Source organism: Lynx canadensis, chromosome D3 (genome assembly GCF_007474595.2).
Source record: "Lynx canadensis isolate LIC74 chromosome D3, mLynCan4.pri.v2, whole genome shotgun sequence".
NCBI classification, from domain to species: Eukaryota; Metazoa; Chordata; class Mammalia; order Carnivora; family Felidae; genus Lynx; species Lynx canadensis.
The window spans coordinates 29,365,307-29,392,913 of NC_044314.2; the positions used below are offsets into that span (position 1 = coordinate 29,365,307).

Here is a 27,607-nt window from a genome sequence, read left to right on the forward strand (position 1 = left end):
GCTGCTTTCCACCAGTTAGGCCTGTAGGAGGAAAGTGACAACCAACCAAGTTCAGTCAATACCCAATCTCAAAACATCTGTGATGTGTTAGACAAAGATTCAGGTCAGTTATCCGCCCCTTCTTCTTTCTCCAGTTTGAGCTCCAGGGCTCACCACTGGCTTTCAGAGCAATGATCTCTCACCTTCTACTGGACTAAATTACTATGAAAGTGACTTCCTTAGTCCAGTGATTAACTTGCCTATTTTAGACAGGCTTAACAATGGTGGTTGAAACCAAAAGAAGGTTATAAAGGTTCTTGACTCTTCTGATTGACCAAAACTCTCCATATCCCACGCTTAACTATAACAGATGCAAATATTAAAGCCAAAAAAGAAAAAAAAACCTCTAATTTTGTCACAGCTTAGCCAGGTCTGACCTACCCAAGAGGCTGCTACACAATAAATAGAAATGTTCCAGAATTATAATTCTAGTAGCTGTTGATTTTCATGTGGGTAGAAGATATAATAATAAATTAGACACTGTACCAAGATATCAGAGGCATTTCTTCTGGAGGGTGTTAAGTGTTCCATCAAAGAGATTGATAATTCCAAAATAAATAAGTAATAATCAAACAGACCTTTAATAGCTGGGAGGGGGTGTGTGTGGCAAAAATGAATTAACAAAAAAACCCTACAAAACGGGGCTCCCTACCTTCTTTTTGGAGTGGCTTCTTTCCTCCTCCTTCGTGGCTTTGCTATTTTTCCCAGCACGGGACACCTTCTGGTCGCCAGACTGCTTAATGGTGATCTTGATCTCAGGGGGGCATATATAGTTCTCCAGATTCTTTGGGGGTTTCTTAGCCCGCTTGGTGGTCTGAATCTTCAGCTTCAGACTCCCCTCTGTAAAGTTTGCCTCCTTGATAGAAAATTCCTGTTCTTCCAGGCCATCTCCTGCAACCCATTTCTCACTGTCTGCATTTGAGTTGGAATCCACATCCTGCCCTGAGCCCAGTTCATCCTCCTCCTCTGGCTCCATGCGTTCTCCGCCCACTGGGATCCCCTTCCCAGGTCCTGGAGCAGAGAGCAAAGATTCTCCTGCACAGCCGGGAGCAGTCGGTGGCTTGGCTGAGGAGACAGGCAGGAATTCCGACTCGTCCCCCCTTTGCCGGGAGGTGCTTAAGATTTCCCTGGACTCCATGACAATCCTACAGTCTTCAGGAGTTCTCAGGAGGTGGGAGAGAAGAGGGGGAAAGGGAAAGGTGAGAAGCGAGGACACCCGAAATCCCAAGGACAAAGTGGTCCAGCTGCTGGGTTCAGAGTCCCAGGAATGGAGACACGGCCAAGTGTTCAGAAGAGGTCAGATCTGCAACTGAGAAACAGAGAGATAATTAGTCACGGCAGGAAGGAAAATGACCTCAAAAGTAACTCAAGTTCTAGAAGCCCCTTCCCCCTAATCTATGGCATCAGGGGGGAAAAAAAAAAAAGATGGGGAAAAAAACCAAACCAGAACATGCACATCCCCAAATTGGATTATATTGGATTATATTATGCAGACACACACACACACACACACACACACACAGCCCTTCACTGAATGGTTATTTTTTCTGGCTATGGGCCCAAGAATAAAGATAGGAGCAGCCAGTCCTCCAGTTCAATACAAAGTTACAAGTTTCTTATACTGAAGCCACAGCTAGCTGAGTCACCATCAAAACCAACCATGACGAAAGGGAAGTCTAAAGTGTTGAGGCAGGTCTGTGGGAACCACGTTTGGCTGGCTTCTTGCACCACTTCCCTCTGACATGTGAAGAACAGTTTGCAAAGCTGAACACAACCCCTGAGCCGCCCTCCGCTGTCTGGTTGAAAGGACATTTAGCTAACCTCCTGACCATTCTTTCTTTATCATCTTCCATGGTAAATTATTTCAATTACACAAAATTAGCTTTATTTCTTAAAACAAATGCAAAGCTTAGATGCAGGCTTGAAAGAGGAAAACATAAAGAGTTCAGTGGAAAATCACTTCTAATGCTGTGATTAATACAAAACAATCACTAAAAATGTTTCTGTCCACACAAAAGATATTTAATCATTATCAATTATTTAGATAAAAATAGCCATTCGAGACAGCTTTAATTCCCTTTCTGGTCCTTAAATGAAGTGGCATTCTGTCCACATGACAACAAAAAAGGGAAAAAGAGAGAAGGAGCATTTCACAGGCCTTTGGAGGTATCAGGAATGACTCTCCCCACCCCCCACCCCCAGGGTCTTTGAGTCTGCCTTCCTTCCAGAGGAAACCAGAAACATCAGTCAGGTTCTCTTCAGACCATCATAGGACCAGCTAAACTATCCCTCACCCTTATTCACTGTATGTCCCATTATTCCCAGTTTCAGACTCGTCATTTTCAAGACCCCAAAGGAAATGCAGTGCTCATCCTCAAGAGAAAACAGAGAGCCCCAGGGCTACACAAAATTTCAAGACACTATCTTCTTCCATCCCTAGGCTGTAGGTGAGATCACACTCAAGCCTTAAATAGCTCAATGGGCTGGGGTTTCCCGGCAGAAGACATTACTGCACACCTTCTACCTTGGAGCCCAGCAATTCAAGGTACTAACCAGCAAATGTGCCCGCCAGAAAATGCCTAAGAACTGCAAAGACACATTGAGAACAGCCAAAAATGAAGCCTGGAGACCGGGCATGTCTTTTCTCCCTCTGGAATCAGTACATTTTCGGCTGACATGGTGTGAGGAAGCTGGCCAGCAAGGCAGCCATTCTCTGCTCCCCAGAGAAGCCCAGGAGCATACTCGGCTCCTGGAAACCGCTCAGCCCTGCAGAAAGACACATTTACAACTGCTTCCTCTAAGGGGAAAACCCAAGGAACACAGCATTTCTGGAAGAGAAGAGGCTGCCCTAGTGAGAGCAAGAGCATCTTCACCGAATCTGTCACAAGAAGACTGGGCAGCCACCTGTGCCCCAGGCTACAGAAGGGACAAAGTCCCCACTTAGGGGCAGGGGAGGGCAGTTAGACCAGGTGATACTTGAAGTTTCTTTTACTTGTAAGATTATTTGTGTCATCCAGACTGATCTACCTTCCTAAAACTTTATATAATTTTTAAAAAGTCATATTCAAGCCAACATTCATCGAGGCCCCTCTTACTGGTTGTCAGGTACCACACTAGCTGTTGATGAGACATCAAGATGCCTTAGAATGTGTCCCTGTGTGTCAAGCACCAATTGTCCAGTAGATCTTTCTCGGCTCGTACCCCGGGTCCATCCAAACTGCAAGCCATGTTTTCACAAGGCAGTAGTATTCAGTGGTTTGCCTCCTCTGGCAGGAATCTTCAATGTGACATTTAATCCCCTGGTACGTACTTAGGAAGTTATTCTTGTGTCAGGGCAAAAAAGTGAGCCATGTTCTCCATTAAACGTTCCTAACCTAAACCAAATCCACCTGGACCTCTGAATGTCTATCGCAGGTTCTGTGCTGTGATAAAAGAAGATGAAATCTAACTTTAGAGGAATGGATAGTAGTGTGAAATGGCATATTATTAAGAAAATCTCTCCCATTAAAAAAAAATTCCCTTCAGAGTTCCTTATATTGAATGGTATAAATCATGAATTAATTGATGTTGAAGACAACATTTTGAAACTTAAAACTCAAGTTGTGAGAGGTCCACAAAAAAAATGAAAATTCAACAATTTATTTTTCAGTGCTCCTCCAGTCAAGATCCTAAGATAACAACTGAAATACAGTCCCTTTCTTCAAAGAGTTCGCATTCTTGAAGAGAGATTGGGAAAACAACTACAACAAAGTAGATATTTATATGTCCTATAGTAAAGAAGAGAAACAAGGGAAGAGAAAATGTTTCCCGCTTCAGTGAGGTACAGAGAAACAGATGGGAAACTACACAGGAAGGCTTCAAGGAGAGCACAGAATATGGCTTTGACCTTCAGGGGCTTCAACAGGTGGAGTGGGAAGAAGGAAAACATGGCAGACAGAGGGAACAGCATGCAGGGAGGCCTGAAGCAGGAGCCTGCAGGAGGGTCACGCTCAGGAAAGAGAAAGTTGACGCTTGGCCAGGAGATGTGGCACAAAATGGGGACTGGTGAGAGTTAAAGCTGGAGATAAAAGGTTACAACCAGATCACAGGACACCCTTGAATGCTATGCTAATGAGCTAGATTTTATCTTACAGGTAATGGAAAGCCATTTAAGGGATGTTAGTAGGAAAGAGGCACTATCAAAGCTGCGCGTTAGGAAGATAATTCTGGCATGTAGTGTAAGGGGTGAATTAATGGAACCTGATATTAGAGGCAAGGGGACCATAAGGAGGCTCAACTGAAATTCAATTCTTGTGGCATGAGGACCCGAACCAGGGCAGTCTGAGTATGACATGGTAAATAACAGAGATCAAACAGTAACACAGTTTCAAATCATCTCAATGTTCACGAACACATCACTTCCAGATTTTCTGTACCGGTCTCACTTTAAGAATCCAGTCTTAGGGCTCATTAGCCACCAACCTGCATTGCCTTTTCAAGTCAAACCAGTCTCCACTGTGGCATTACAAACACAGAATTCTCTCCACCTTGGTATTTTTATAGAATCTTTTCTTATATCCCCTTCTACCGACCCATGCAATGACTGGCATACAACTGGTCCTCTCCAAATGTTTGTCGCGCGAAGGAATGAACAAGCAAACACACGGATCCCAAACCTTTCCATAGTTCAAGGTCATGCCCAAGCCTTCACTTCTTCATGGCAACATTTTATAAACTCTGGACCACAGCATTCACTCCCTGGCCTGACTTACACTGCACCCAGCTGTATAGTTTGCCACTAAATACTAGTCTTGCATCGTCTTCTTGCTGTTTCGAGCACACAAATCTTATTTTCCTTACTCAATCGCAATTCAGTCTCAGGCTAAGACTGACTGTGGTTGTACAACCCTTACATTTGCTTCAACACGGAGTGTAGGATTGGGTACTTGAAGGGCTTCAAGTTCTTTCTGAATGAAAATGAATTAGCCCCCTGACAGCTATTCAAAGTCCTGTGGTTCCAACTACTTTGACTGCAGCTCTGCCAGCCCAAGCGCCCTCTGTGAAATTCACTGCCTATGCTGAGAATTATAATCTAGCCCCCCATGTCCACATGCACCCCTCACCTTAAAAAAATAAAGAAGCTTTCAAAAGTGAAGAGCAAAGAAACCTAACCTGTCTGTTTACTTCCCCAGCACACAAAGCTGTTGTTCTCCTTTTCCCTTCTCCCAGCACATACCTGCCACCCCAAATTCACCGTTCACTTTTTTGGTGAGTCTGGGAGACAACTGAGAGTTCTCTTGTGGTGTACCCCTGCCAACATGTGAGCGTGAGCACACGCACCCACTTGTGCACTCACAGAGGAGAGGAGCCAACGCAAGGTGAAAACCTTTTGCCTTGTCACATTCCAGCAGTCAGCGACTCCTCCAGAGGGGGCGGGTGCACAATGGACACTCTGTACTTGGCTCAGGCTCCTAGTCCAAATAAAGTTAACTCTTTGGTGGCTTCCTGTAGGACCTGGTGTCAGGGCACAGGAGTAATAAAACTTGCTTAGGAAATAACTGCCCAGCACGTCCCACGGAAACAGAGGGGCAAGAAGGGTGGTGATGTACTTGGAAAGAACACGGGGGGAGAAGTCCAGGAACTTGCCCTCTACCCATGGCTCTCCCTTTTACAGTGACTATTTGAGAGGCTGCTTTGAGTTCTTTACTCCACACTTAACTCAGCAATGAATAGAACAAGGTCTCTTCCAGACACAAGATTCTAATTTTACCCTGCACAGCCACAGACCTATGAGGACACTCCACATTAGATAGTGTGGACCTTCAGAATTATTTCTCTCAGGGATCAGGGGAATCCTGGTTGGCTAGATGTGTCTCAGAACCCAAATGAGTCCCAAGGAACGCATCCTCTCTACCGTTCAAATCTGCAAGATGGAAGAAGTTTTCCTAATCCTGAAGCCTTGAGTAACTCTTACTAATCCCAGAGTATAGCAGCATAAATGCAAATTTTTGAGCCTCACTTATTGAATCAGGGCTCCCAGGGTGGGGTCCAGCCCTCTGGCTTTTCCCAAGCCTTCCAGATGATTCTGATGGGCTTAGGCTTTGCCTAATGTATGTACTTACCCCTATCTCCTGCCTTGACCAATGAACACGATTACTCTGTGTTTAAAGGTATTTCTCCCTTACATCACTATTCTGTGTCTCTGAATATACAAAGGTTGCATTTTTATTCATGCATGCAGTCCCAATGCCTAGCACTGTGCCCAACACATAATGAACACTCAAGAAATGCTGGTTGACTGAATTAATAAATGAACAACCCAACACAGCCTGGGTTTCCCAACATCATCCACCTCTCCCATCTGCTCTGCTCCCACGGCACCACCCACATGCAGGCCATCATCAGCTGGACTGTTGCCTTCCAAAGAGACAATATGGTGGAGCTGGCAGAGCCCTTGGCATATTTAACAGGAGTCAAACATGTGGATTCCGTACCTAGTTCTGTCAAGTAGGAGCCCTCATAAGTCCTCTTTCAGCCTCAATGTCTCATCAGCAAGATGGAACAAATGCCTTCCTGGTCTACCTTATTAGGTTATGACTATTATCTTTTTTTTTTTTAATAGAACTACACATGCTCTTTATTAAAAAAAAATTAAAAACATGCATCCCATATGGTCTTAAAGGCAAACAATCTACAAATATACAAGAGTCCCCTGCCTCATTCCTGACCTTCCCCCTCTCACAGAATTCTTCTGTGCCCCCCCCAGCCCCACCTCAGCTCTGTGTCCTGCAAATCCCCATAAATCATTTCTTCCATCTTTACCTGTAAAAGCATAATCCTCAGACCAGAAACATTTCCCCCTCAAAACTCTGTAGACTGTCTTCTAACATTTGAAATAACAGAAGAGAAAATGCAGGCCAGTCTGGTTTGTTTCTTTTGTAGGCAACTTGTTTTACGCTGTTATAGTTGAAGATCTTTCCTCCATTGTATTAGAATTTTATGAATGACAAAATGAGTACAGTGCAGATCCCTCTCCTTTTATTTTTCCTACAACACAATGAGCCTTTTGGATCTATAGAGGCAGGAATATCCCCTGCGATCATACCTCTTTAACTATTTCTTCTACTCAATGGTTCTGGATTCTCTCTCAGTTTTTCCTGTAATCCTCACTTTAGCATTCCCATCTATGTTTTCCATTTCCCTCATTTTCTCTCTTACTGTTTTTATTTCTTGATTTTGCATTGTGGGAGAGCAAACCCCAAACTACCCTCCATGATACCAACTTAATTCTATTTTCCGTGTTCCCTTTGTCTCTATTGCAGATTTTTAATTCTGCTATTACACAGTTTGGCTCCCTGCAGGCTTTCTTTACTTCATTCATCTTCCTTTCAGCTGATTCTGATGTTTTTCATCTCTGCACACTCCCTCCCTGTGACTCTGTGCTCCTATCCCACCGGCGGTCATGCTTCTTCCTGTTGCAGATGTCTGGCAGCTTCCTGAAATTCTTATTTTGCAGTTGTAGTAAATAATTTTCATGATACTGTTCCTTTTACCTTATTTGGGTGTTTTTCCCTCTAAGGCCTCCTGTTGGTTCTTGCTCTTTGCTCATGCTGTAAAGGAGAAGAGAGTCATACCAGGTAGTGTTCATCTACAGAAAAAGCACCAGGCAGCTTTTGACTCTACCTTCAGTCCACCTGGAAGGCAATCAAATCCTCGTCTCAGCGCTACTGCTGTTATCAATGATCTCATCATCTAAGTTTCTCTTGAACAGTAATGGCGGTGTGCTGACAGCAGCCTCAAGGGGATCCTGAGAGCCTATCCTGTGTCTCTCTTCCCAACTCCACATTCAATGGGGTCAGGCTGGTAGTTTGAAAATTGGCTATGGTAAGAGTGTTTACACCACCGGAATTAGCAAACTTCACAAATAATGGCTTCAAAACAAATCTGCAGAACAGGGTGTTAAGCATTTACTAGAACACCATTGACAGTAGACATCTACCTACTACTGTTTTGCTGGACGATGAGGGCTTCTTCTGCCAGATTCTTTGAAATTCTGAAGAGCTGAAATCCCCAATATGCACTGTGACAAGGGCTCTTTGTGTCCACCTCAGAGCTGAACTTGAGGAGCAATCTCTGCCCAGAAGTCAATGCCCTGCTTCCACCCCTCTCAAACCTCCCTCCTTCAGACTTTTCCATTTGGTTTCTGAAAGCCATAGACTTTGAGGATATGTATATAATGATGGTAGGGAGGAAACTATCTTCAGTTGTCTTATTAAAGTTGCCCATGCAGTAGACCGGATGACTGCCTATTTTTCTAGTTGACAGAAATTAGGAGTTTCTGATCTTAGAAGGCAAAGGGTGTAAAAGGATGGAATGTGATCCCACCTAACTACAGATAGGGAAGCTAATGTATGTTAACCTAGGTTCACTGGCCTAATGCTATAAGAACCCCTACTCAAATTCTTTTAAAATGCTATAAGAACCCCTACTCAAATTCTTTTAAGAGAATTTAAACCAGTCACGATCTGACTGGTTTTGGAGGTGATTCAGTGTTCATCTTTCTTTAAAATTTTTTTTTCAACGTTTATTTATTTTTCTTGGGACAGAGAGAGACAGAGCATGAACGGGGGAGGGGCAGAGAGAGAGGGAGACACAGAATCGGAAACAGGCTCCAGGCTCTGAGCCATCAGCCCAGAGCCCGACGTGGGGCTCGAACTCACAGACCGCGAGATCGTGACCTGGCTGAAGTCGGACGCTTAACCGACTGCGCCACCCAGGCGCCCCCAGTGTTCATCTTTCTTTATGTCACCTAAGGTATTTAGGTGGGGAGTCAGAAGTGGCCTTTCCCATTTGAAAGACTTGGCATGAACCTAGGGTCCTCCTCCAGCCCCCTTGAGTTAATAATGCCTCTTCATTACTCAGCCCCAGGTCTAAAGGCACTTCCCCAAGCTTCACAACCAGATCAGGACTCCCTATTTTGTGCCTTAACAGCACAGAGGTTTTCTTCACTAGCTTTTATTATATTTTATAAATGCATGTGCCACTCATGGGTGCAACTCTGCACCCCACCTCCTCCTGCACTAGACAGTATGCCCCTGAGGGTAAAAGCTAGTCTATTTGGCTCACCATGGAGTCCCCAGAGCCTGGCACAGCTCCTGATCCATGGAGCAATACTCCAAATCATTCACTGAGGAAATGCTGAATAAGAGAATGTGTCAAAGGCCACCAAGCACCATTTGACTCAGGTGCCCATGACTCTGAGTGATCTGCCCCTGAAATCCTTCCCGCTGCAGAAATACCCAGAGTAAATGCACCATAAACTCTGATAAATTGATCAAGTGACCCAACCCTTACCCAGCTCTCAATCAGTGAGGGCAACATAGCTCTGCTACCATGGCTCTCTCTAACCCTGCAAACACACCAGTGGTCTACAGTGAAAAATGAAGGTCAGACTCAGTGGCTTTTTTATACCACATATCTGGATGGTACCTTCCTATCCACAGATCACCTCCTCCAAGCATTGCTCCTGAGTTCTGTACCCACCAATTTCCCCAACAGTGTCTGCTGAGCTGTGGCTTCCCCAAAGTCCCCTGATTTGCATTGATTCATGGGATTCCCTACTAATTCCTCCAGCTGACCTTTCTCCTCTCTCCACACTGTAACCTCTAAGTCATTCTTCAGGATTTGCCTCAAGTTTCACATTCTTCATGAAGGCCGGCTGAAACTTCCTTTTCTATTCCTTTCCTCTTGTATGTATACACACACACACACACACACACACACGTGCGCGCGCGCACGCACACGCACACACACACTTACACTCACAGATGGTCTTGCTCTCACTTCCCTGAGCATTCTGCTACAGAGCATTTGGCAAACTACTGCAATGTTCCATGTACTTATTTCTCTCTCCCACCAGACCAGGAACTCCACAAGGGTCAGAGCTGGGTTTTACATGGATCTCTGACACAGTTCAGAGCACAATGAGCATACACAGTAAGGATCCAACAGCAAGTGTCCAAGCTATGCTTCCGCTTGAAAAGAAGAATGGAAGCAGCACCAATCTGATGACACATATTTAGATTACTTAGCCTCTCTTTCCCACTTAGTAACTGTTCCTAGAAAATATGTTTACACTGTTCAAGTCTCATTTGGAAATTGGGTTATAATCCTACCTCAAGGGTTGTTTTGAGAAGTAATTGAAGATTAAATAAGATAATTATGAAAGAACATGTTGGGATCACCATAGTGGACACTCAAATATTTTGTTAAATTTGATTTACTTCCATAGCCTGTGTCATTTAAGCTAGTGTTTGGCTAATTGCTGCCTCTCTTCACAGATCCCAAGTAAAGCCTGAGGGGACAGGGGTTGGAGGCCAACCTCCCCAATCTCCCTATACAATAGGAAGCACATACAAATAGTTCAATTTGCACCTGGTAACTTAAGTGTTTGCTGTTGTTTTGACTATTGCTTTTCTTCTTCTTCCCAGTTTGTCTTATGGAGGAAACTGACTTGGTTTAGTCACAAATTACAGGCTCAATTCCCTGCTCTGCCATCTGATGCTAGGTGGCCTTGGACAAGTTCCTTTTTTTCCCTGGGTCTCCCCATCCCTGTCTTCAGAATGAAGGGGTGCAATAACGTAAACTGTGGCTCCTTCAGCTCTGACATTCTCAGCTGCTAAGCCTTATCTCCTGAACTTGACAACCAGAGTCCTTCAAAGTCTGGGCTGGTTCTTTCAACTTCCTTCTAGATCCTGCTGGTTCTATGGCTCCATCTGACTGAACCTCATGCAAAACTAAGGATCAGTCCCTGTGTTCAGGGATCTCCATGATAGGGAGAGAAGCAGAATCAAACTTCTGAGGCCTAAGGCTGGCACATTTTCCATTAACCAACAGTTCCAGCTCTAGCTTCAAAAATAGTGCCTCCTCTGGGAACCAATAACACAACACAACAGCATGAGCCTTAGAGCCTCTGGAGAGAGATCTGTATAGCTCTGGCTGGGCCAATCCCCAGGTTCGTAGGGCAAGTTCTACCTCTGGCATATCACCTGTTGCCTGTGTTTCTCCATGCAGTCGAGGAAAGCACACACTCACCGTGAGAGAGGTGGTAAATATAACCAATGATCTCAACAGGTATTATGAGTTTAATCAAGACAGCAGCCCTGCAATACAGAAGACCTATTTTCATTTTACAGATGTAGAAATAATGGCCCAGAGAGGGTAATACTTTGCCCAAGGGCCCATATTACCTACACCAGATCCACAATCAAAACCAGGGTTTATAAGATTCCAAAGCCTGTACTCTTACATTTACATGATAATGTCTCTAAAACACAAAGTGATACCCCTAGCTACTTCTACAGATACGAGCTCCAAGACCAGTCTGCCACCTGACTTTTCATTTTACTTCCAAATCCTGAGTATCAGTTTTCTCACCTGCCCTCCAAGTCTTTTCACCAAACTTTACAAAGACAACAGTAAATAGCATATGCAGAATAGCACCTAAAAGGTGAAATACGGCAAAATGTAAGAAGTAACTGTAGTCATAGTATTTCCTGTCCAAATAGAGTAGAGAGAGCCACCTGGCAAAGAAAATGATCCTACGTTTTAACATGCATCTAGTTAGTATATAACGAGTGCTTTAAGTTTTTTATTTAACCCTGAGATGTGCCCATTTTAAAGAAAAGAAAACTGGAGTTGAGAAATTAATTAAAGTCACTGAGATGGTGCTCTTTGACTCCAAATGTCATTTGCTTTCCACTCACTCATCATGCCACCCGTCTTCAAATACCCAGAGTTAGCAGCCACTTAAACTCTGGTCCTCCACCGTGCCATTTGTAAACTGGGGATGAAAATGATAGACTTACGTGAAGGCAATGGAGATAAACTAAACAATCCAACAAATAATAAACTCGACAGTTTTTCCCTCAAGGGTCTCTAATTCTGACCCCACTACCTGTTCAGTCCTAATTCAAATTCCTCGACTTCTCAACCATCTGATTCCACAATCACTTTGCTTACTGTCATTTGAACATAAAGTATAATTTGACACCTACATGCTTGTGCTTCTTCCACAAAGGAGATGTTAGGCATACCAGAGCTAAACAAATATTAGCTCCATTCCCTTCCTTTATGATATTTCTCCTTCAGGAATCTTGAACTGCCATTTAATACCACATTGTTACCAAAACTTGTATGTCTTTCCTCCAATTATACATTAAACTCCTGTTGATAAATGCCAGTATCAGAGCATTTTTATTCTCCAGAGTGGCTGATTCCCATTCTAAATGCTCGTATATAGTTTTATTTTTTGTTCTGAAAATACCTCTTTTGAATACCAGACTGAAGAGTTGGTAGCTAACAATACCAATGGTAGATGGGACAGTCAGATGTCAGGGTTCTGTCCTGTGTGTTATGTGTGAAAGTTCTCTGACTGGCACATCCTTCTGCTCCTCACATCTATTCCCCTGGCATTCTGAAAACTCTGGTCATGGCTCCCATCTCAACATGCAGCCTTGGCCTTTTTCTCACAGGACCCCCATTTCATCTGTCTGGCCATCTGACATTCCACAGAACCCTGGTCTCTGAGAAGTGATCTTCCTTCTGCCTCTATATTTATTCTCAAGTTGAGCTTCTTCTCTGCAGATCTGAACCTATGCAAGACTGTCCCATTGTTCAGGACTTAGCCCAAGCCCCACCTAGTCCCTGAAGCTTTCTGGGATCTGTCCGATGCCAGCGGTTCTGGCCTTCCCTGCACTCCCAATACAGTTCAGTTAGCCTTAGATAGCTGCCTTTCATGAGTTCTTATGAAGTCTTCCACCAGACTGAGGGCAGAGACAATGTCCTCTCCATCCCTTGGTGTCCTTGCCTCCCCACCCCCAGCACCCATCAGAGTCTCATCACATTCATATTTAAATGTCAATGAGCGTACAAAGTCGGTTGAATCAGAGGGCTGAAAATGAGTTTGAATGAAAACTATGGACAGCTAGATTGGGTCCAACTTAGAGACCTTGTCCTTCCCACTGAGAAGTCCTCAGACCATCAAGATGCCTCCTATGGGTGATCAGCCCCTCAGTATCAGCCAGTTGGACCTTGTCATAAGGGGCACCCTGCTCCTGCCAGTTGCAGTACTTGTTGATGATTAGCATCCATTTGTGTGTGTGTGTGTGTGTGTGTGTGTGTGTGTGTGGTAATTCCAAACTTACATTTGAACTTTGTCCCACCTCTGCTCCTGTGCCAAAGCTATTTTATCCACTAAGAATATCCCCTTATTCCAATGCTACTGTCAAACCCAACACCACATCCTTCTCAAAGCCTTCCCCGACTGCTCCTGATCACACAAATAGCATAATTCCATTAGATCATACTCCTACTTTGGCTGCAGACTGAAGCTTTCCTTTTGAGCTATGCATGTCTCTACAGATATACTATCCACTCTCCAAGGGCAAAAGCCATGTCTCATGGACCTTTTCCACTGAAAAGTGTCAGGAACAATGGCTCACACAGCAGCAATGTTGAGATTTTAATAGATATTTGTGGATCAAAAAACTCACTGTAAGTGAGCTCTTGAGAACAAAGTGATGAGTAGAAAGAAGGCCCACATGGCTCTGACATCATATTATTGTTTTTAGCCACCATTATTAACCAAATTAAGTATTAATTTAATACTGAAAAAAATCAAGGTCTCATAGCTCAAATAACAATAGGTCACAGAAAGAGCCACTAACCACTGCAAGGCACTTGCCATCCAGATTTCATTATTCTGCTACAAACACAACAATGGTGCCCCACGGCTTCTGATGAGCATTCTCAGGCTACTATGTTGGATCCATCAAGTTCAGCATCTCCAGTCTTCCCATCTCTCAAGCTCTAACCCCAATTTCAAACCCAAGCAGTTTTTTCTACTGACAGAATTGCAAATCTTTGGCAGACAGAAGGAAAAATGAAGAAATTGTTCTTCACCAAGTTAGGCTAATAGTGTTGCCTGGTTTTCCCCCTATCCCAAGTAAATCCTAGAATAAAAGTAACTGCCACGTCTTGGTAGCTTATAGAACCTCCCTCTTCCTAAATATCCAACCAGGTGTTCCTTGGTGAGTAGGTAAGAATTCCCACTGAACTTTCAGAGGGCTTCAGATCAAAGCACAATTTTCCTGATCCCACCCCACCCCAAATCACAGAGGCTTCTGGCTTCGGACAAACTGGGGATCGTTCCCTTTGACCTCAAAATGCACAGAAACCAATCACCAGCTGTTATGGAACCCTGGCCAATGCAGGACAGACTCTGCTGTGGGGATGAAGAGGACATCCCAGAAGCACAGGCATAGCCTGTGCCCAGCCTACATGCCCAAAAATAGCACCCAGCCCCCCAGATCCATGAGGGCTGTGGAGTAGCCACAGCAGAGATTCCAGATGCTTACTTAGCACAGGAGGCAGTAGCAGAGCCCAGATAGGGAATATTACACTCCAGGTTTTCTAAACTGTCTGCATCAGCTCCCTCTACTCCACTCAGTTATCTCACCAAAGGGGGCCAGTATTCAAAAAAGATGTAGAGAATCAATCTTTTTCTTCCTTCCACATGATTCTTTATCTTATTCTTTATGATATTTCTTCACACTTAGCTCACCATCCATCTCAGCCTCTCCCTGTCCCTGTCCTCCAAGTCTGGCTCTCTGGTTCTAACTGGGGAACTTCTGCTGACCCTATTTCCATTTCTAGAGCTCTTCTACCACAGCAAGCACTTAGCAAAAGGCACAACTCCTCAGTGGGATTGGTTTGGATGGTTGCTGGGCTGCCATTAAATGGGTCTGAGAAGCTCTGAGCTTTAAAAAAAAAAAAAAAAAAGCTTCAAAACTCCTAGGACACTTCTAGCTATAGAATCACAAAATTTCAGAATGGTCCCCTCCATCCATAGCAACCAACCTCATTCACTTCGAGGTGCCCCAAGCTAAGAAGGTGTCCCCCATCATACGCTAACGGGTGGCCAGCCCAGCATACAGTCTGCCTCTCAGGAGCCCTTCCCGGAACTGAGCACATTTCTCTGCTCTGGCTTCCTTTCCAGTGCGGCCAGCCTCACTGTCACCGAGGAGCAGGGAAGCACTGGGATTAAAGTAACAAAGAAGATTGCACGGTTAAGTACCAAAAGAAGTGTGGTGGACAAAAATGCAACCGGAATTTTCAGAGAAAGTCAAGAGCTATGTGTGCTAGTGTGGCAATGAGCCTCTAGTAGGCACTTAATAAATATTTGATGATTGAATGAATGAGTGAATCAGTGACTGTTAGGATGTGCACGTGGTAAAACATCATTATCTCTTAGGCTTCGAGGGAGAAACAGAGTGGGTGACTGCCCCTGAAAGATGGCCAAAAGTATAAAAAGCCATTAACATAAGTGGTTATTATTCACTTTGTTTAAGAGGCCCTCATTGTGTTGCTTGACAGTGCAGAGCTTTGGTATACCTTAAACAACATTTACTTTTAATATCCTATCTTTGCATAAATTCTGTGATTCATGCATGCAACAGAAATCACTCCTAAGTAGGGACAGGGCTTTGTGGGCAAACCTGGCTCCTTTCTTTAAGGATTCACACAGCCTAGGGCGGTAGTGACAACAAACAGCAAAGCAGCATGAGCTGGTTGCCAAGCAAGTGCTTTATACCTGAAGTGCTCTAGAGACCAGGGTGCAGAGCTGAGAGCTGGTCTGATATCCTAAGAGGTAAATGCTCTGACTAAAAGGGACCAATCAAGACACCTTCCAGAGAGGAGGCAGAAACAAAGAGTGAACTCAGGTGCAGAGGTGGACTCCTGTACAGAGGGCCCAAGGTGAGTGAAGAAACCAGTCTGATGGGAGCAGAAGCCAGCCAGTGTTGTGTAAAATGGGGTTCACTGGAGAACACTACCAGGTGCTTAGTGCAGGTTGCTGGACAGGACAAGCCGGGAATCATGAGAGAGAGAAAGAGAAGCAATCTAAAGGAGGCAGGGAGCAAATGGACTGTGAAAAGCTTTCCTGATTCTAGACAACCTACATGGTTCTCTGGGACAGAGGCAATCTTGCTATGAGCTCTTTTCTTGAGAGAGGCTAAACACTGTCCTGAATGTCACTGCTCAGCCACTAGGGCTCCCTATGGAGAACCTCCCCCTCACTCTCTCCAGCTTGCCCTAACTCTCTGTGCACCTTCGTATCTTTTTTCTTTTCTTCTTCTCATTCCTAATGCTAAGAGCATTTCCTGAGTGCCTATACACCTGCGAGTCTAAATTGCATCTTATCTGAGACTTTGAGTCTTAGATATGCACGACATATACAAGGCCTCCAATAATTCAACTGATTTATACACACACACACACACACACACACACACACACATTTTTCTTGTGAGTCAACTCAAGAACAGAAAACAAGTATTCCCTGACTGTCTTAGAACACAAGGGCCCCTGTTGGCATTTCTGGTCACACCAAAGGGTTATTAAGGGTTATTAATCTCTGGGCTATGGTGACAATAATCCCAGGCACCAGTTTCCAGGAGGCAGCATGGAAATCCTCTCAGAGTTCAATTACAGAAATTAGCTGGTATTATTTAATCCTTACAATGCCTGTGAAGTAGGCAAGCTAAGCATCTTTATCCCTATTTTCCTGATTAGGTTACTGAGGCTCAAAGAAGTTAAATAACTTGCCAGGGGCCATTTAACTGGGAAGTAGCAAGGATAGGATCCAAAGCAGATCTTGTCACTTCAGGTGTAATGCTCTTCACACTTTAACACAGCCATCCAGTCCCAGGTGGGCCACCACCTTGTGTCATTTCAGCAAGTCACTATGTCAATTGCCTCATCTTCTGACTGGGGATAAACTCCTTATCTGGCCTCCCTCCTTAGAAGAATCAAGGGGGATGATGTGATATGAAGCTATCTTGAAAAGAACAAAGACCTATGCATATGAAAGGGAGTACTTTTGATGGGAGAAGTTGGGTAAGGGAAACATTTCTCCAGGCTGGCAAAGTTCTGCACCTGTTATCTGCTTACTACCATTCATCCTTATCCCTCCCCAACACTTGGAAGGGTAGAAGCCTCAGCTTGCCTGGGGTCAATTCAGCTGGCTTTACCTACGATTATTTCTCATGGGTCTGCTGATCACAATCCATCATCAGTTCCTGGGAGGGCTGCCTGCTTCCTCCCCAGGTGTTCTGTGGACTTCAGGGCTGTTCACACTCTCTGCTTCACCCTGGCATCATTTGCTCTGAACCGGATAGGAAGTCAACTGGGAGTTTCTAAGCCAAAGGCCATTGAAAAAAAAAAATGTTCCTTCAACTTTGGAGGGTATCCTCTATGGATAAGGAAAAGAAAAAAAAAAAAAACACTCTGAAAGGGACTCTGCTCTGACCAGAAACTTTGAAAGATGGTTGGAACTTCCATTTGAGAACTCTAAGGGCCCACTAACTTGCACTCAGCCATCTAAGGTTACCAGTTCCCCCCCCAAACTTCATATTGCCCCAACTTGGTATGTCTAAGTGGGCATCAGAATCTAGTTGAAGGCTAAGGAAAAATGGAAATGAAAACCTGCAGCAAACAAAACTTTAGATTGGCATCTATCCCCCAAATTCATGAAGTAGTACATTCTGTGGACACCTTGCTGTTTCCTTTTCTGCATTTATCAAGTGTTAGGTTGATGAAAGTGACTGAAGCTTGATAAAAATTTGGTGAAATACCAGGGTTGCCTTTAGAAACAGTTCTAGACGAATCTTAAACCTATGTCTACATGTACGACAGTAATCCTGGCCTCAACCATTTTGAGAAGCTCACCAGGTTTCATAATAGACCACAGAACAGGAGTGAAGTTGGATACTTGTTCCCTTCATTGCAAGAACCCAAGGACCAAGCACAGTGGTATGCAGCAAGGATTCTGTGAGGCTTCCTTTTTTCCAGGGAAGGGCTGTCCCACTTCAGGGCAAGAGCAGCCCCCATCCTGCCCCCCACCGGCCCCCCACCCATAGACCTCTCCCACACAGTGGGTCCCTGAATAAACTCAATAACATCATCCCATTTTTTAAGGCACTGCTACTCCTGACAATGCTAATGTGTTAATAATAATTTACCCCATTCTTCTGGCAAGGGCAGAACTGAAGCAACTTGAAATGCCATCAGCAAAAAATTATTTATTTCCCATTCCTGAGCAGAGAGAAAACAAGGTTTCATTGGCTGGGTCTGCCTTCAATAGCTTTCTGGTTTCAATTAAAACTTCAAGTCTCCAAGGGAAAAACTGGCATTCTGGGAGGCTGAGGCCCAGCCAAGTTTCAGTGTCTCTGCAAGAATCAAGAAAGGACATCCCATCCATCTAGCCACTTCTCATCTTCCTCCTTTTGCATATTACAGAGAAGCTTCGAAGCAGAGATTGAAGTACAACTAAAAATAATGACTGGCTTGAGAGAACTCTCCTAGAGGTATATTTTTGTGCCAGAGAAGTATTGATTCGGCCCCTAATGGAATTGAAAGTCAAGATAACAGCAGAAAGGGAATCAGGGATCCAGGGGAAATGCCTACCTATTTATTTCTTCTTCGGCAAACTCCTGCCTCCTGCCTCTCCCCACCTACCTTTCTCAACAAAATTCTACAAAGATTCCACGCACTGTTTTCTGTCTCCCAACCCTCACTGAGGTTAGGTGATTTACAAAGTAGCTTGCTGTGAATAATGTGAGTACATGACCAGAAGCCCTGATGGCACCAAAGAGGTTCCTAGGTTCACTCAGGGATACCCCTAGGATTCCCCCGTGTGAAGTCCAGAACTGGGCCTGCCCAGCAGCGTCTTCCTATGTAACATTATGATGTTAACGTACAAAAGATCGGATTACAGCCCTTCACTTGCCTAGCCCATTTATGAACATATAAGGCAGTTGATATTTTCTCCTAAGCCAGAAGTGGCCCTCTCCTACCATACCGCTGCTTCTCAGCCACTCCCCCTTATGTTCACTACAAGCCCTCCCCTCCCCCATCTCCAGTTTGTTTATTCCAGTGACACGTCTATTTTCCCAACTCCGGGAGACGAGTCCGTTTCCCTCCTCTGGCTCCCGATCACATTCCCTCACCACCTCCTCCCCCAGCCCAGCTCAGGTTACTAGAGTGGCTAGCAGCGCCCACAGCCCAGCTTTTGCACCAATTCTACTTCCCAAGACGAGGAATTTTTTTCTTACTGGGGGAGGGGAGATCTAGTGCAAAGCAGCACTTTCAGAGTACCTGGTCTCCCTATCTTCTTAGACCACCTTCTCTAAGTTTACAAATACTCTGTGCTTAACCACACTCCTCAGATCTGTCCTAACGCCCGTCTCTGGTAGGAGGCAATCCCATTAAGCACAGAGGAAAGCAGAACATCTTCAGCTACACTCTGAAGCCTTGGACAACCGTGTCAGGGCAAGAGATCAAGCCTCCCCGCGGGAGTCTTGGGAGTCTGGGATGGTGGAAGCCACAGAAAGGAGGAGAAAGCGGAGGGAATGACCAGGGATTGTAAACTGGCTACATTTTAAAGAGCTACAAACTTTCTCCTCCCTCACACGCCCCTGGCCAGTTTGGCCCCGCCTCCCCATCCCAGCCAGACAACATCTAACTGGGGTGAGCAAAGGAAACTCTCCCAGAGGGTCCAGGTCTGGCCCCAGTGTTGCAGATGTGGCCTGCACAGAACAACACCCTTCCTCTCTACGTCCCTCTTCTCTACTACACTCCTGTCTCCACCTCCCAAGACACACACACGTTTGCAAACGAAGATGAGTTTGAATGGGGGTAAATCAGATTTACCTCAGTGAACTACTAGAGGGTAAGAGGTGGGGCCCCAACAGCAAGATAGTTTTAGTGACAGCTACTTTATAAAACTAGTTTTTTGTATGAATCTACAGGAAAAGAAGAAAAACAGGAAACAGAGTAAAGGAATGAAAAGGAAGAGAACAAAAAAAAATAATGTTATTGAAAAACAAGTAGTATTAGATTTCCTTAAAGACCACGGACTCCAACCGAACTTTAGGGGGAAAGGGGTGGATAGTGGAGGGTAGGGGGTGAGGGCGTGGAAAGAAAAGTAGCTGTTGTAGAATTCCAGAATAAACTGCCCTTTTGGAAGAGTTTCTGAGGCGATAAAGAGACACACAAATTGGCCTTTTAGTATTAGACGCCAACCATGAGATTATCAGGACAGTTTATTTGAAGCGGAAACGAATCGGAAATCCTTCCCTCAACAGTCCTTTCAGATGGATATACACACCCTCAGAACCCACACAGACACACAAAAAGAATAAATGCAGCATCAGGGGGCAATAAGAACCCCCTCCCCACAACTCCCCCAGTACCTCTAGCCTCATCTTCTACTTCCAATTGCACAACTTTCCGATCTCCAAAGAAAATATTCCCAGTTGGATCCGATTTCAGAATTGTTGTAAGCGTGTGGGTCAAGGGAGGAGGGGTGTTTTCAGCGTGTAGGGGAGGGGGACTGGAAGACAGCATTTAGGCAGTCACTTATTTTTTTAGAAGCAGCATGCTCTACCGATCAGAAATTGCTATTACCCAGCAAGGCTTCCATCACAAACAGACACCCCAAACAGCATCACCGTTATCACCATCTTGCTAAAGATCTGCCCAGTCCAGTTTACCTGACTTTGTCTCTGTGGAACTTCTCAGACAGTATTTTAGCCAAAGAGATAATGGTTTGAAAGACAAAAACAATAAATCGATACTGAAGGGCTCCCTTTCCGGAGTGATTTCCCACTGGAAACCACCGAACGGGGAAGCCTGCCGTTAATTCTCAAGCCCAGGGCTCCTCTAGAAACACACACAATGCGTGCTTTCAAAAAAAAAAAAAAAAAAAAAAAAAGGCATTCGTCTGCTTTTAAGGGAATTCCTGTCTTTTCAGAGTCCCAAAACCGGAGAGCACGAGACAGAGACTCAGATCCATTGATTAAGATTTTAAGAGAAAGACTAACACACAGCCACAACACAAGCACACACCAACCTTCGCCGGCTGGACCACTTCTTCCCTGTTCTTCTTTCTATTAACGACACGTTAGATTCTGATACATGCCCCCCCCCCCCAAATATCCAACTAGGTTACAATGTAGCTCTCTAGCTCCACTTAACCTGCAAGTTACAAAGAGACCCCCCAAAATAATATATATGTCTACCTATCCTGCTGCCTTCCCACCTCTTTCCCTACCCCCTCCCCCCCTCGAGTCCACTCCACCAACGCCAAACCCGCCAGCCCAGGCAGCCGGCGGCAGGACCGAGGGAGGGTGCAAAAGGCGGGGTGGGGGGGTGGGGGGGGGAATCAGATTAGGCGAAACTCAATAAGCGACCAGCCCTCCAGCCCGACGCTTCCACTATCGCCGCCGCCAACGGGCCACTCCAAATGAGCCAGCATCGCTGCCCACCCGCGGGCGGGCCGGAATCGCGCCCATCCTCCGCAGCCTGGCGGGGACCGGCATCCCGCCCCCTCGGCCCCGTCTCCCCCTTCCCGCCCGGTGCAAAGTCAAAGCCCCGGCGAGGCGACGTTAACTTTTGCATACAGGGCACACACACCGCCCCCGGCCCCGGGCGTGAGGGGGCCCGGGGCGCCGCGGGGAGGCTGGGCGCCGTGCTCCCGGGCCAAGGTCGCCGCGCGTGCTCACCCATGTCCCGGCGGCTCCGGATCCGCTGGCCCCGGTGCTCGCTCAGATCCCGGCTCCCGTCGCTTGCCCGAGCCCCCAAAGGTGCTGCTGCGGCAACTCCATGGCGATGAGCATCTGTCAAACCGCGAGCCGCGGGCGGGCCGCCCTCGCTCGGGGGGCGCCGGGGCCCCCGGGCGCGCGGAGGCGGCGGCGAGCGGCGGGCGCCCCGGCCGGCCCCGCGCTTCCCGCCCGGCGCGGCCGCCTCCGCCGCGCCACCGATTTATGGAGAGAGATATCAAGGGGGAAAATGGCGTCTCCGGAGCCCGAGGAGTCCTGGAGTAATCACATTCACACACACACACGCCCGCACGCACACACACTCGCACACACTCGCACACAGGCGCGCGGCGAGCCCGGCTAATTTTAGCAGGAGCCAAAAAAAAAAAAAAAATTATATATATATATATATATATATATATATATATATATATATCTCAGTCTCTCCGATCAATGCTATTTTTCCCCCCCTTTCTTCAAAGGATGGATTGGAGCTTTAAAAAATGTTGCCGGGTTTGGGCTCGCAGGAGGCGGCGCGCGGAGGGCGAGGGCGCTTTTGCTGAGCTGTGCAGTTCGGTCCGCGGCGCCGGGCGGCCCTGCCCGCCCGCTCGTCCGCCCGCGGTCGCTAGTGCTGCCGCCGCCGCCGCCGCCGCCGCTCCATGGCCGCGCCCGCCCCGCGCCCCCGCCGCGTCCCCTCGCCGCCCGCCCGCGTCCCCGGCGAGCGCTGGAGTGGGGTCGGGCCCGTGTGCCTGCCTCCCGCGCCCTCTCCCGAGTCCCGGAGTCCTAGTGAAAGGAAGGGGGAGGGCGCGGGCGGGGGAGGGGGGAGGATCGGAGCGGCAGCGCGGCGAGCCGAGCGGGGACCGCCACCCCGCGATCTGCCTCGGAGGGGGCGCGGGCGCCCACACAGCTCGCCCCACGGACCGGGGGCCGCTTCCCCGGCTCGAGCCGGGGGAGGCGCAGCCAGTAACCAGCGAGCGACCTCTCCCTACACCCTCCCTCTCTCGGTGAATTTCGGTGAATTTCGATCAATTGGAGGGAGTGGGATCTTGCTGGGGGAGGAGGAAAACAGTTCGTGGAGGCCGACCGGTGACCCCTCGCCGCCCCTCGCGCCCCTCCCGCTCCCCAGCGCCCTCGCGGCCCAGTGGCTCCTGCGCGCCGGAGACAGACGCGGGGACTGGGCGGCCGCGGGGACCACCGCGGGCTCGGAGCGGGTTCCCGGGCTCAACACTGCCACTATCTGACACAACAGGAGCAGTGTTGGGGGGGAGCAGCGCGACGAGGCGCGAGATGTGATAGGCTCTGGAAACTGGGTGCATTTTTTTTAACCTGGCAATTAGATTTCACTTTCAGGGGGTTATTTTTTTATTTTATTTTACTTTACTTTACTTTACTTTACTTTAATTTAATTTTATTTTATTTTATTTTATTTTATTTTATTTTATTTTATTTTACCTTATTTTATTTTATTTTATTATTTTACTTTATTATTTTGTTAAGCAACGTATATGCACTCAGTTGCTTATGTGCATATTTTTATTATTCACAAAAATTGGACACTTGATGAAGGGAAAGACACGGAGAGAATGCACATGAACGTTGGCATGCAAGTTCCATCTTTAGGGTGGTGGAAAGAATAAGATGAAATATCTTCAGTTCATACAAAATATGGTGGCATTTTAATCCCTTTGAATGTTTGTATTTGGGCTGCAAAAAAGGGAGCTTTTCCAGCAACTCACTTGCAACTGAGGAATGGAACTCCTCAGGGACATTTGTATTATAGCACAATATAGGACACAGGATTCAAGATTTGAGGAAGGTTTTTCTTAAAGACCTCTGGGTAGAGTGTACTCAGAACTCAGATTCTGGGAGGACTATGACGACTCCCTTCTATACAGGCGTTTTTGAACATTTGGATTGAGGAATTGATTTGGTAATGACTGGGGATGTCCCCCTACCCTCCACATCAGCCACTGACTACCCTGGTCGACTGCTGGTTTGCATTTTACCACAGAGGGTCTTCATTCTCATCACTCTGGTCACAGTACTGCTGCAGTGAAGGGGGACAAGGGAGACCGCGTCTTGGTGGGAGGATGCCCCTAACTCCTCTCCTGGTTCACGTCCCTGGATGAGCTTCAGTCTGGTTCTGAAAAGATAGTTCACCTGCCTCTGACCCAAGTGTCCTTGCTGTCTTCTTTGTTTCAGAGGAAGGTTCTGATTGGCCCCAGACTTGTCCTCTGTTACTCATCACTGCAAGACCTCTGTTGTGACAGCATTTCAATAGGTCTTCAGCTACCCTTTATATTGGAATATTGTTATTGGTGGGCAAGTAATGCTTAATTGGAAAAAAAAAATCAGCAGGGCAGAATGAGCTGTTGATAGAAGTAGAGATCAAGGCAGAAAATACAATGTCAAAACAACCGTTCTCTGTAATCAGATGACCTTTGCCCATTTCCTTGTGCACACAGATTTCTGAAATCCTATACCAAAGCCCACAGAGGACTAAGATAGCATGTGGGCCATTTCCAACACTTTCCAAATGGAGAAAATGAGCCCCAGAAATCAGAAGGGTTTGCCCATGAGCATATGGCTGGCTGGTATCCTCAGATCCAGAACTAAAGCTTGTTGCTCAAGTCCCTGCCCTTCTCCAACCCAGGCATATTTACAGGGTCTTCCTTCCTTTATTGTGTGTGTGTTTTTGTTTTTGTTTTGTTTTGTTTTTTGAAGAGCAGCTCAAAGAAGCACATGCCTTATTAAAAATTCACTATAATAGCTGCTAAGTAAGTCTACAGAATTATAGTGCAGGAAAAGTTCACCTGAGAAGTTCTTACCTGGGAATTCACCTGGGAGATCACCTAGTCAAACCTCATTATCTTAAAGCTGGGAAAACAGGGATAGAGATGCAATGGACTGTCTAAAAGTCACTAAGTAAAGGCAAAGCCATGAATAGACTCTCGGTCCCTTGACTTCTTGTCCAATGTTCCTTCCCTGCATGTAGCTCATCTTTTCAATCCTATGAGGTTACAGGAAGGGGAGGGAAAGGGAACCCTCTTTGTTTTATATATTAATATATAAAATACATATACATATACACATGTATACATGCATGTATATATACACCTACACATAATATATATTACATATATTTGGATATACTTTTAATTTTTAATATATAATAATATTTAGTATATAATAACAAAGTATTGCTAAAAACTAAAGACCCATACCTGAATGATATGTTTATTGATATAAAAGGACCTGTATTCAAATCCTGGCTAAACATCACAGCAATTCCTTCTTTCCCTAGTAGGGCAGTTTTTGGTTATCTGAGAACTGGACCCTAAAACACAAAAAAATCTGAAGCTGGTAAAGAAGTCAGTCTGAAAATTACTACTATGTAATTTTAGGAAACCTATTCCCAGGCCCCCAGGATCCTGGAGAAAATAATGGGACACCCTGACAGCTGATGGGCATGCATACAACACATATCTCTTAGTTCTAAACAGTCTCCAACGATAACATCTTTCAGTCGTTCAGCAAATAATTATGTAGCATGGACTGTGCAGGACACAATGGTAGTACAACTAGAGATTCCAACTCAGAATTCACAACCTAGTGGGGAAAATTGGTATGCAGACTTCTAACTACATCTAATACAGGGAAATACCAAAAAGGAGACACTTACAAAGTTCATGGAGCACAGATGCAGATACTAGGGTGAGGTCAGAAACCATATCCTCTTTGGAATTACTGCATATTTATTGTCTAATATATATATAATATACAATATATACAAATATTATATACATATATATATATATATATATATATATATATATATATATATATTTCCTTCTCCCCTTTGCACACATACACTTTTTTTCAGTAACCTGTTTTTCCAACCTAAGATAAAACTGTTGAGAATTGAGCTGTGTCTTGAATGGACAATGTCCACAAGTGTGGATAAGAAGAAATGTTCCTCTGATATCACCAAATAGCTGACGTTGTTTTGTGCTGTAGACATCCATATACCTGGCCTGTAAATTAGCCGTCATGAAACCCCCATTTCCGTGCCGTAGGCCCCACATCAGAGATACTGCAAAGATCTGCAAGATGATCCTACATGACTTGAGAACCAGATAAAGGGCATGTATGCAAGTAAGGTATGGCTCAAAGTACAAGGATAGGTTATGTCATTTTCACCACTCTGAAGCTAATGGTAGAAAGAAGGGTCAAACCCATCCATTCTTCCTTTATAAGAAGTTGAGATCAGAATGTATAATCACATGCTCAGAGCCAGTCACCTCCACTTTTGGGGTTCATATAGAATATTGAGTCTCACCTTTTTTGGAAAATGAGCTAATGTTATCTAACGTTGTGCTTCTCAACACTTATTGTGAATCAGAATTACTTAAGAGAATTACTGATGCTTGGGACACATGTTGATTTAACTGTTCTTGATAATAAATACACCAGACACTTCTAATATGCAACCAACTTCGAGAATCACCAATCCAATTGAAAGGTCATGCCCCAAAATATGATCAGGATACTTAGAAAGCTCCTAACCTCTTAAGTTAGGTACATGAATAGAAGGTGCGCCTAACCAAAGAAGGTGACAGTCACGATGAACTGCAGAGTGATTGGGCCATGTTTGGAGTTTGGGGGCAATTCTGGAAATGTAGAGGTTGGAAGTATGTTTGAGGATCAAGCACAATATATAATTTTCTCCATATTTGATTCCCAGACATAAGAGAGTCCCAGCAGGACAGTGAGAACATATTGGAAGCAATTGAAGCAGAACATGAAAGCTGCCCTTAAATGTAAGGAAGGTTCAGGAAAAATAGGAATTAGTTTGCTTGACTCTGCTCTGGAGGATATAACAGTCCCAATCAGTTCATGTAATGAGGAGGCAGATCTCAGGTCTATATAATGGAAAACTCTGTGATTGGATCTGAGATGAAAACAGATGGTCTTAAATAGTAATGAACTCCCTGTCATGAGAAGTATTCTAGAAGACATTCTGTGCGTTTATTTTTCACTTCCCTCCAGCCACAATCTGTGAACTCTTTGAGGTGAAGGGCTTTGCAATACTCTTCTTTATCTTCACTGTATACATTTGTTCTTGGAGCCCACTGTATGTTTGGTAAGGGTTAGTGGAATGCCAAAAATACTAAACTAAACAATTGATATGACATAGGGCTAATTGGTCAGAATGAACACAGACACATGACCTTATTTATTCAGGTGGTATCTCTTTAGTTTTTGGATCATATGGAGGTTCAGGAGAAACAGGGTGATAGAGTGAAGGGCATGGGTGAGTTTGGAGCAATGATTAAAAATTCTAATATTTTAATATCATCATGCCGATCTATGCATATTTGAAGAATATCAGTCCTATATCATTCATTCATTCATTCATCCATTCATTCATTCTTGAATCAATCAATCACCCAGTCAATAAAAGCTACAGTTGGGAGATAGAAAATGATAGATTTGGATTCCAGTCCTGCTCTACCATTAACTGGATAGGTGAAATTGAGCACATTATTTCAGCATCCTCTACCTGAGTTTCTTCATGCATAAGCTGAGAACTATACTCCTGTCTTAAGGTATCAATCATCATGAGCCTTACAGGAAATATCAGATATGAAGTTACATTGCCAAGTTAGATAATTCTGTTCAAATATTGGCTTTGATTACTCAATACGATGTGGATATTTAAATGACTGTTTCCAGATGCAGCCTAATTCACCCCCTCTGAAGTCCACATCATATCTTTCTCTCTTTAGGAAATGAGAAGTTAATTTCCACTCGTGATTACTCCCAACTCAGCCCCACTTTGGAAAGGGATCTCTCCAGTGGCTTCCCTGATGCTACTCTGGTTGCTAAGCAACAAGGAGCTAAGCAGGAGCAAAATGTAATTGTCCCAG

General features: G+C 45.1%; 1 protein-coding gene and 1 long non-coding RNA gene across 3 annotated transcripts in view; one reads left to right on the forward strand and one right to left on the reverse strand.

Annotated features, from left to right (window-relative positions):
* Positions 1–485: 485 nt before the first annotated feature.
* Positions 486–21,754, reverse strand: LOC116738416 (SET-binding protein-like). The gene is made up of 2 exons (XM_032595475.1): positions 21,642–21,754; positions 486–1,348 (listed from the first exon to the last, which is right to left on the reverse strand). The coding sequence occupies exon 2, from the start codon at positions 1,175–1,177 to the stop codon at positions 671–673; it is 507 nt and encodes a 168-aa protein (XP_032451366.1). The 5' UTR covers positions 1,178–1,348; positions 21,642–21,754; the 3' UTR covers positions 486–670.
* The window catches only part of LOC115528094, a 67,523-nt gene continuing 55,609 nt past the window's right edge, over positions 15,694–27,607 (forward strand). For both annotated transcript variants that reach the window (XR_003973134.1, XR_003973136.1), the window contains exon 1: positions 15,694–15,834. This is a non-coding gene — a long non-coding RNA (uncharacterized LOC115528094). The remainder of the gene's footprint in view (positions 15,835–27,607) is intronic.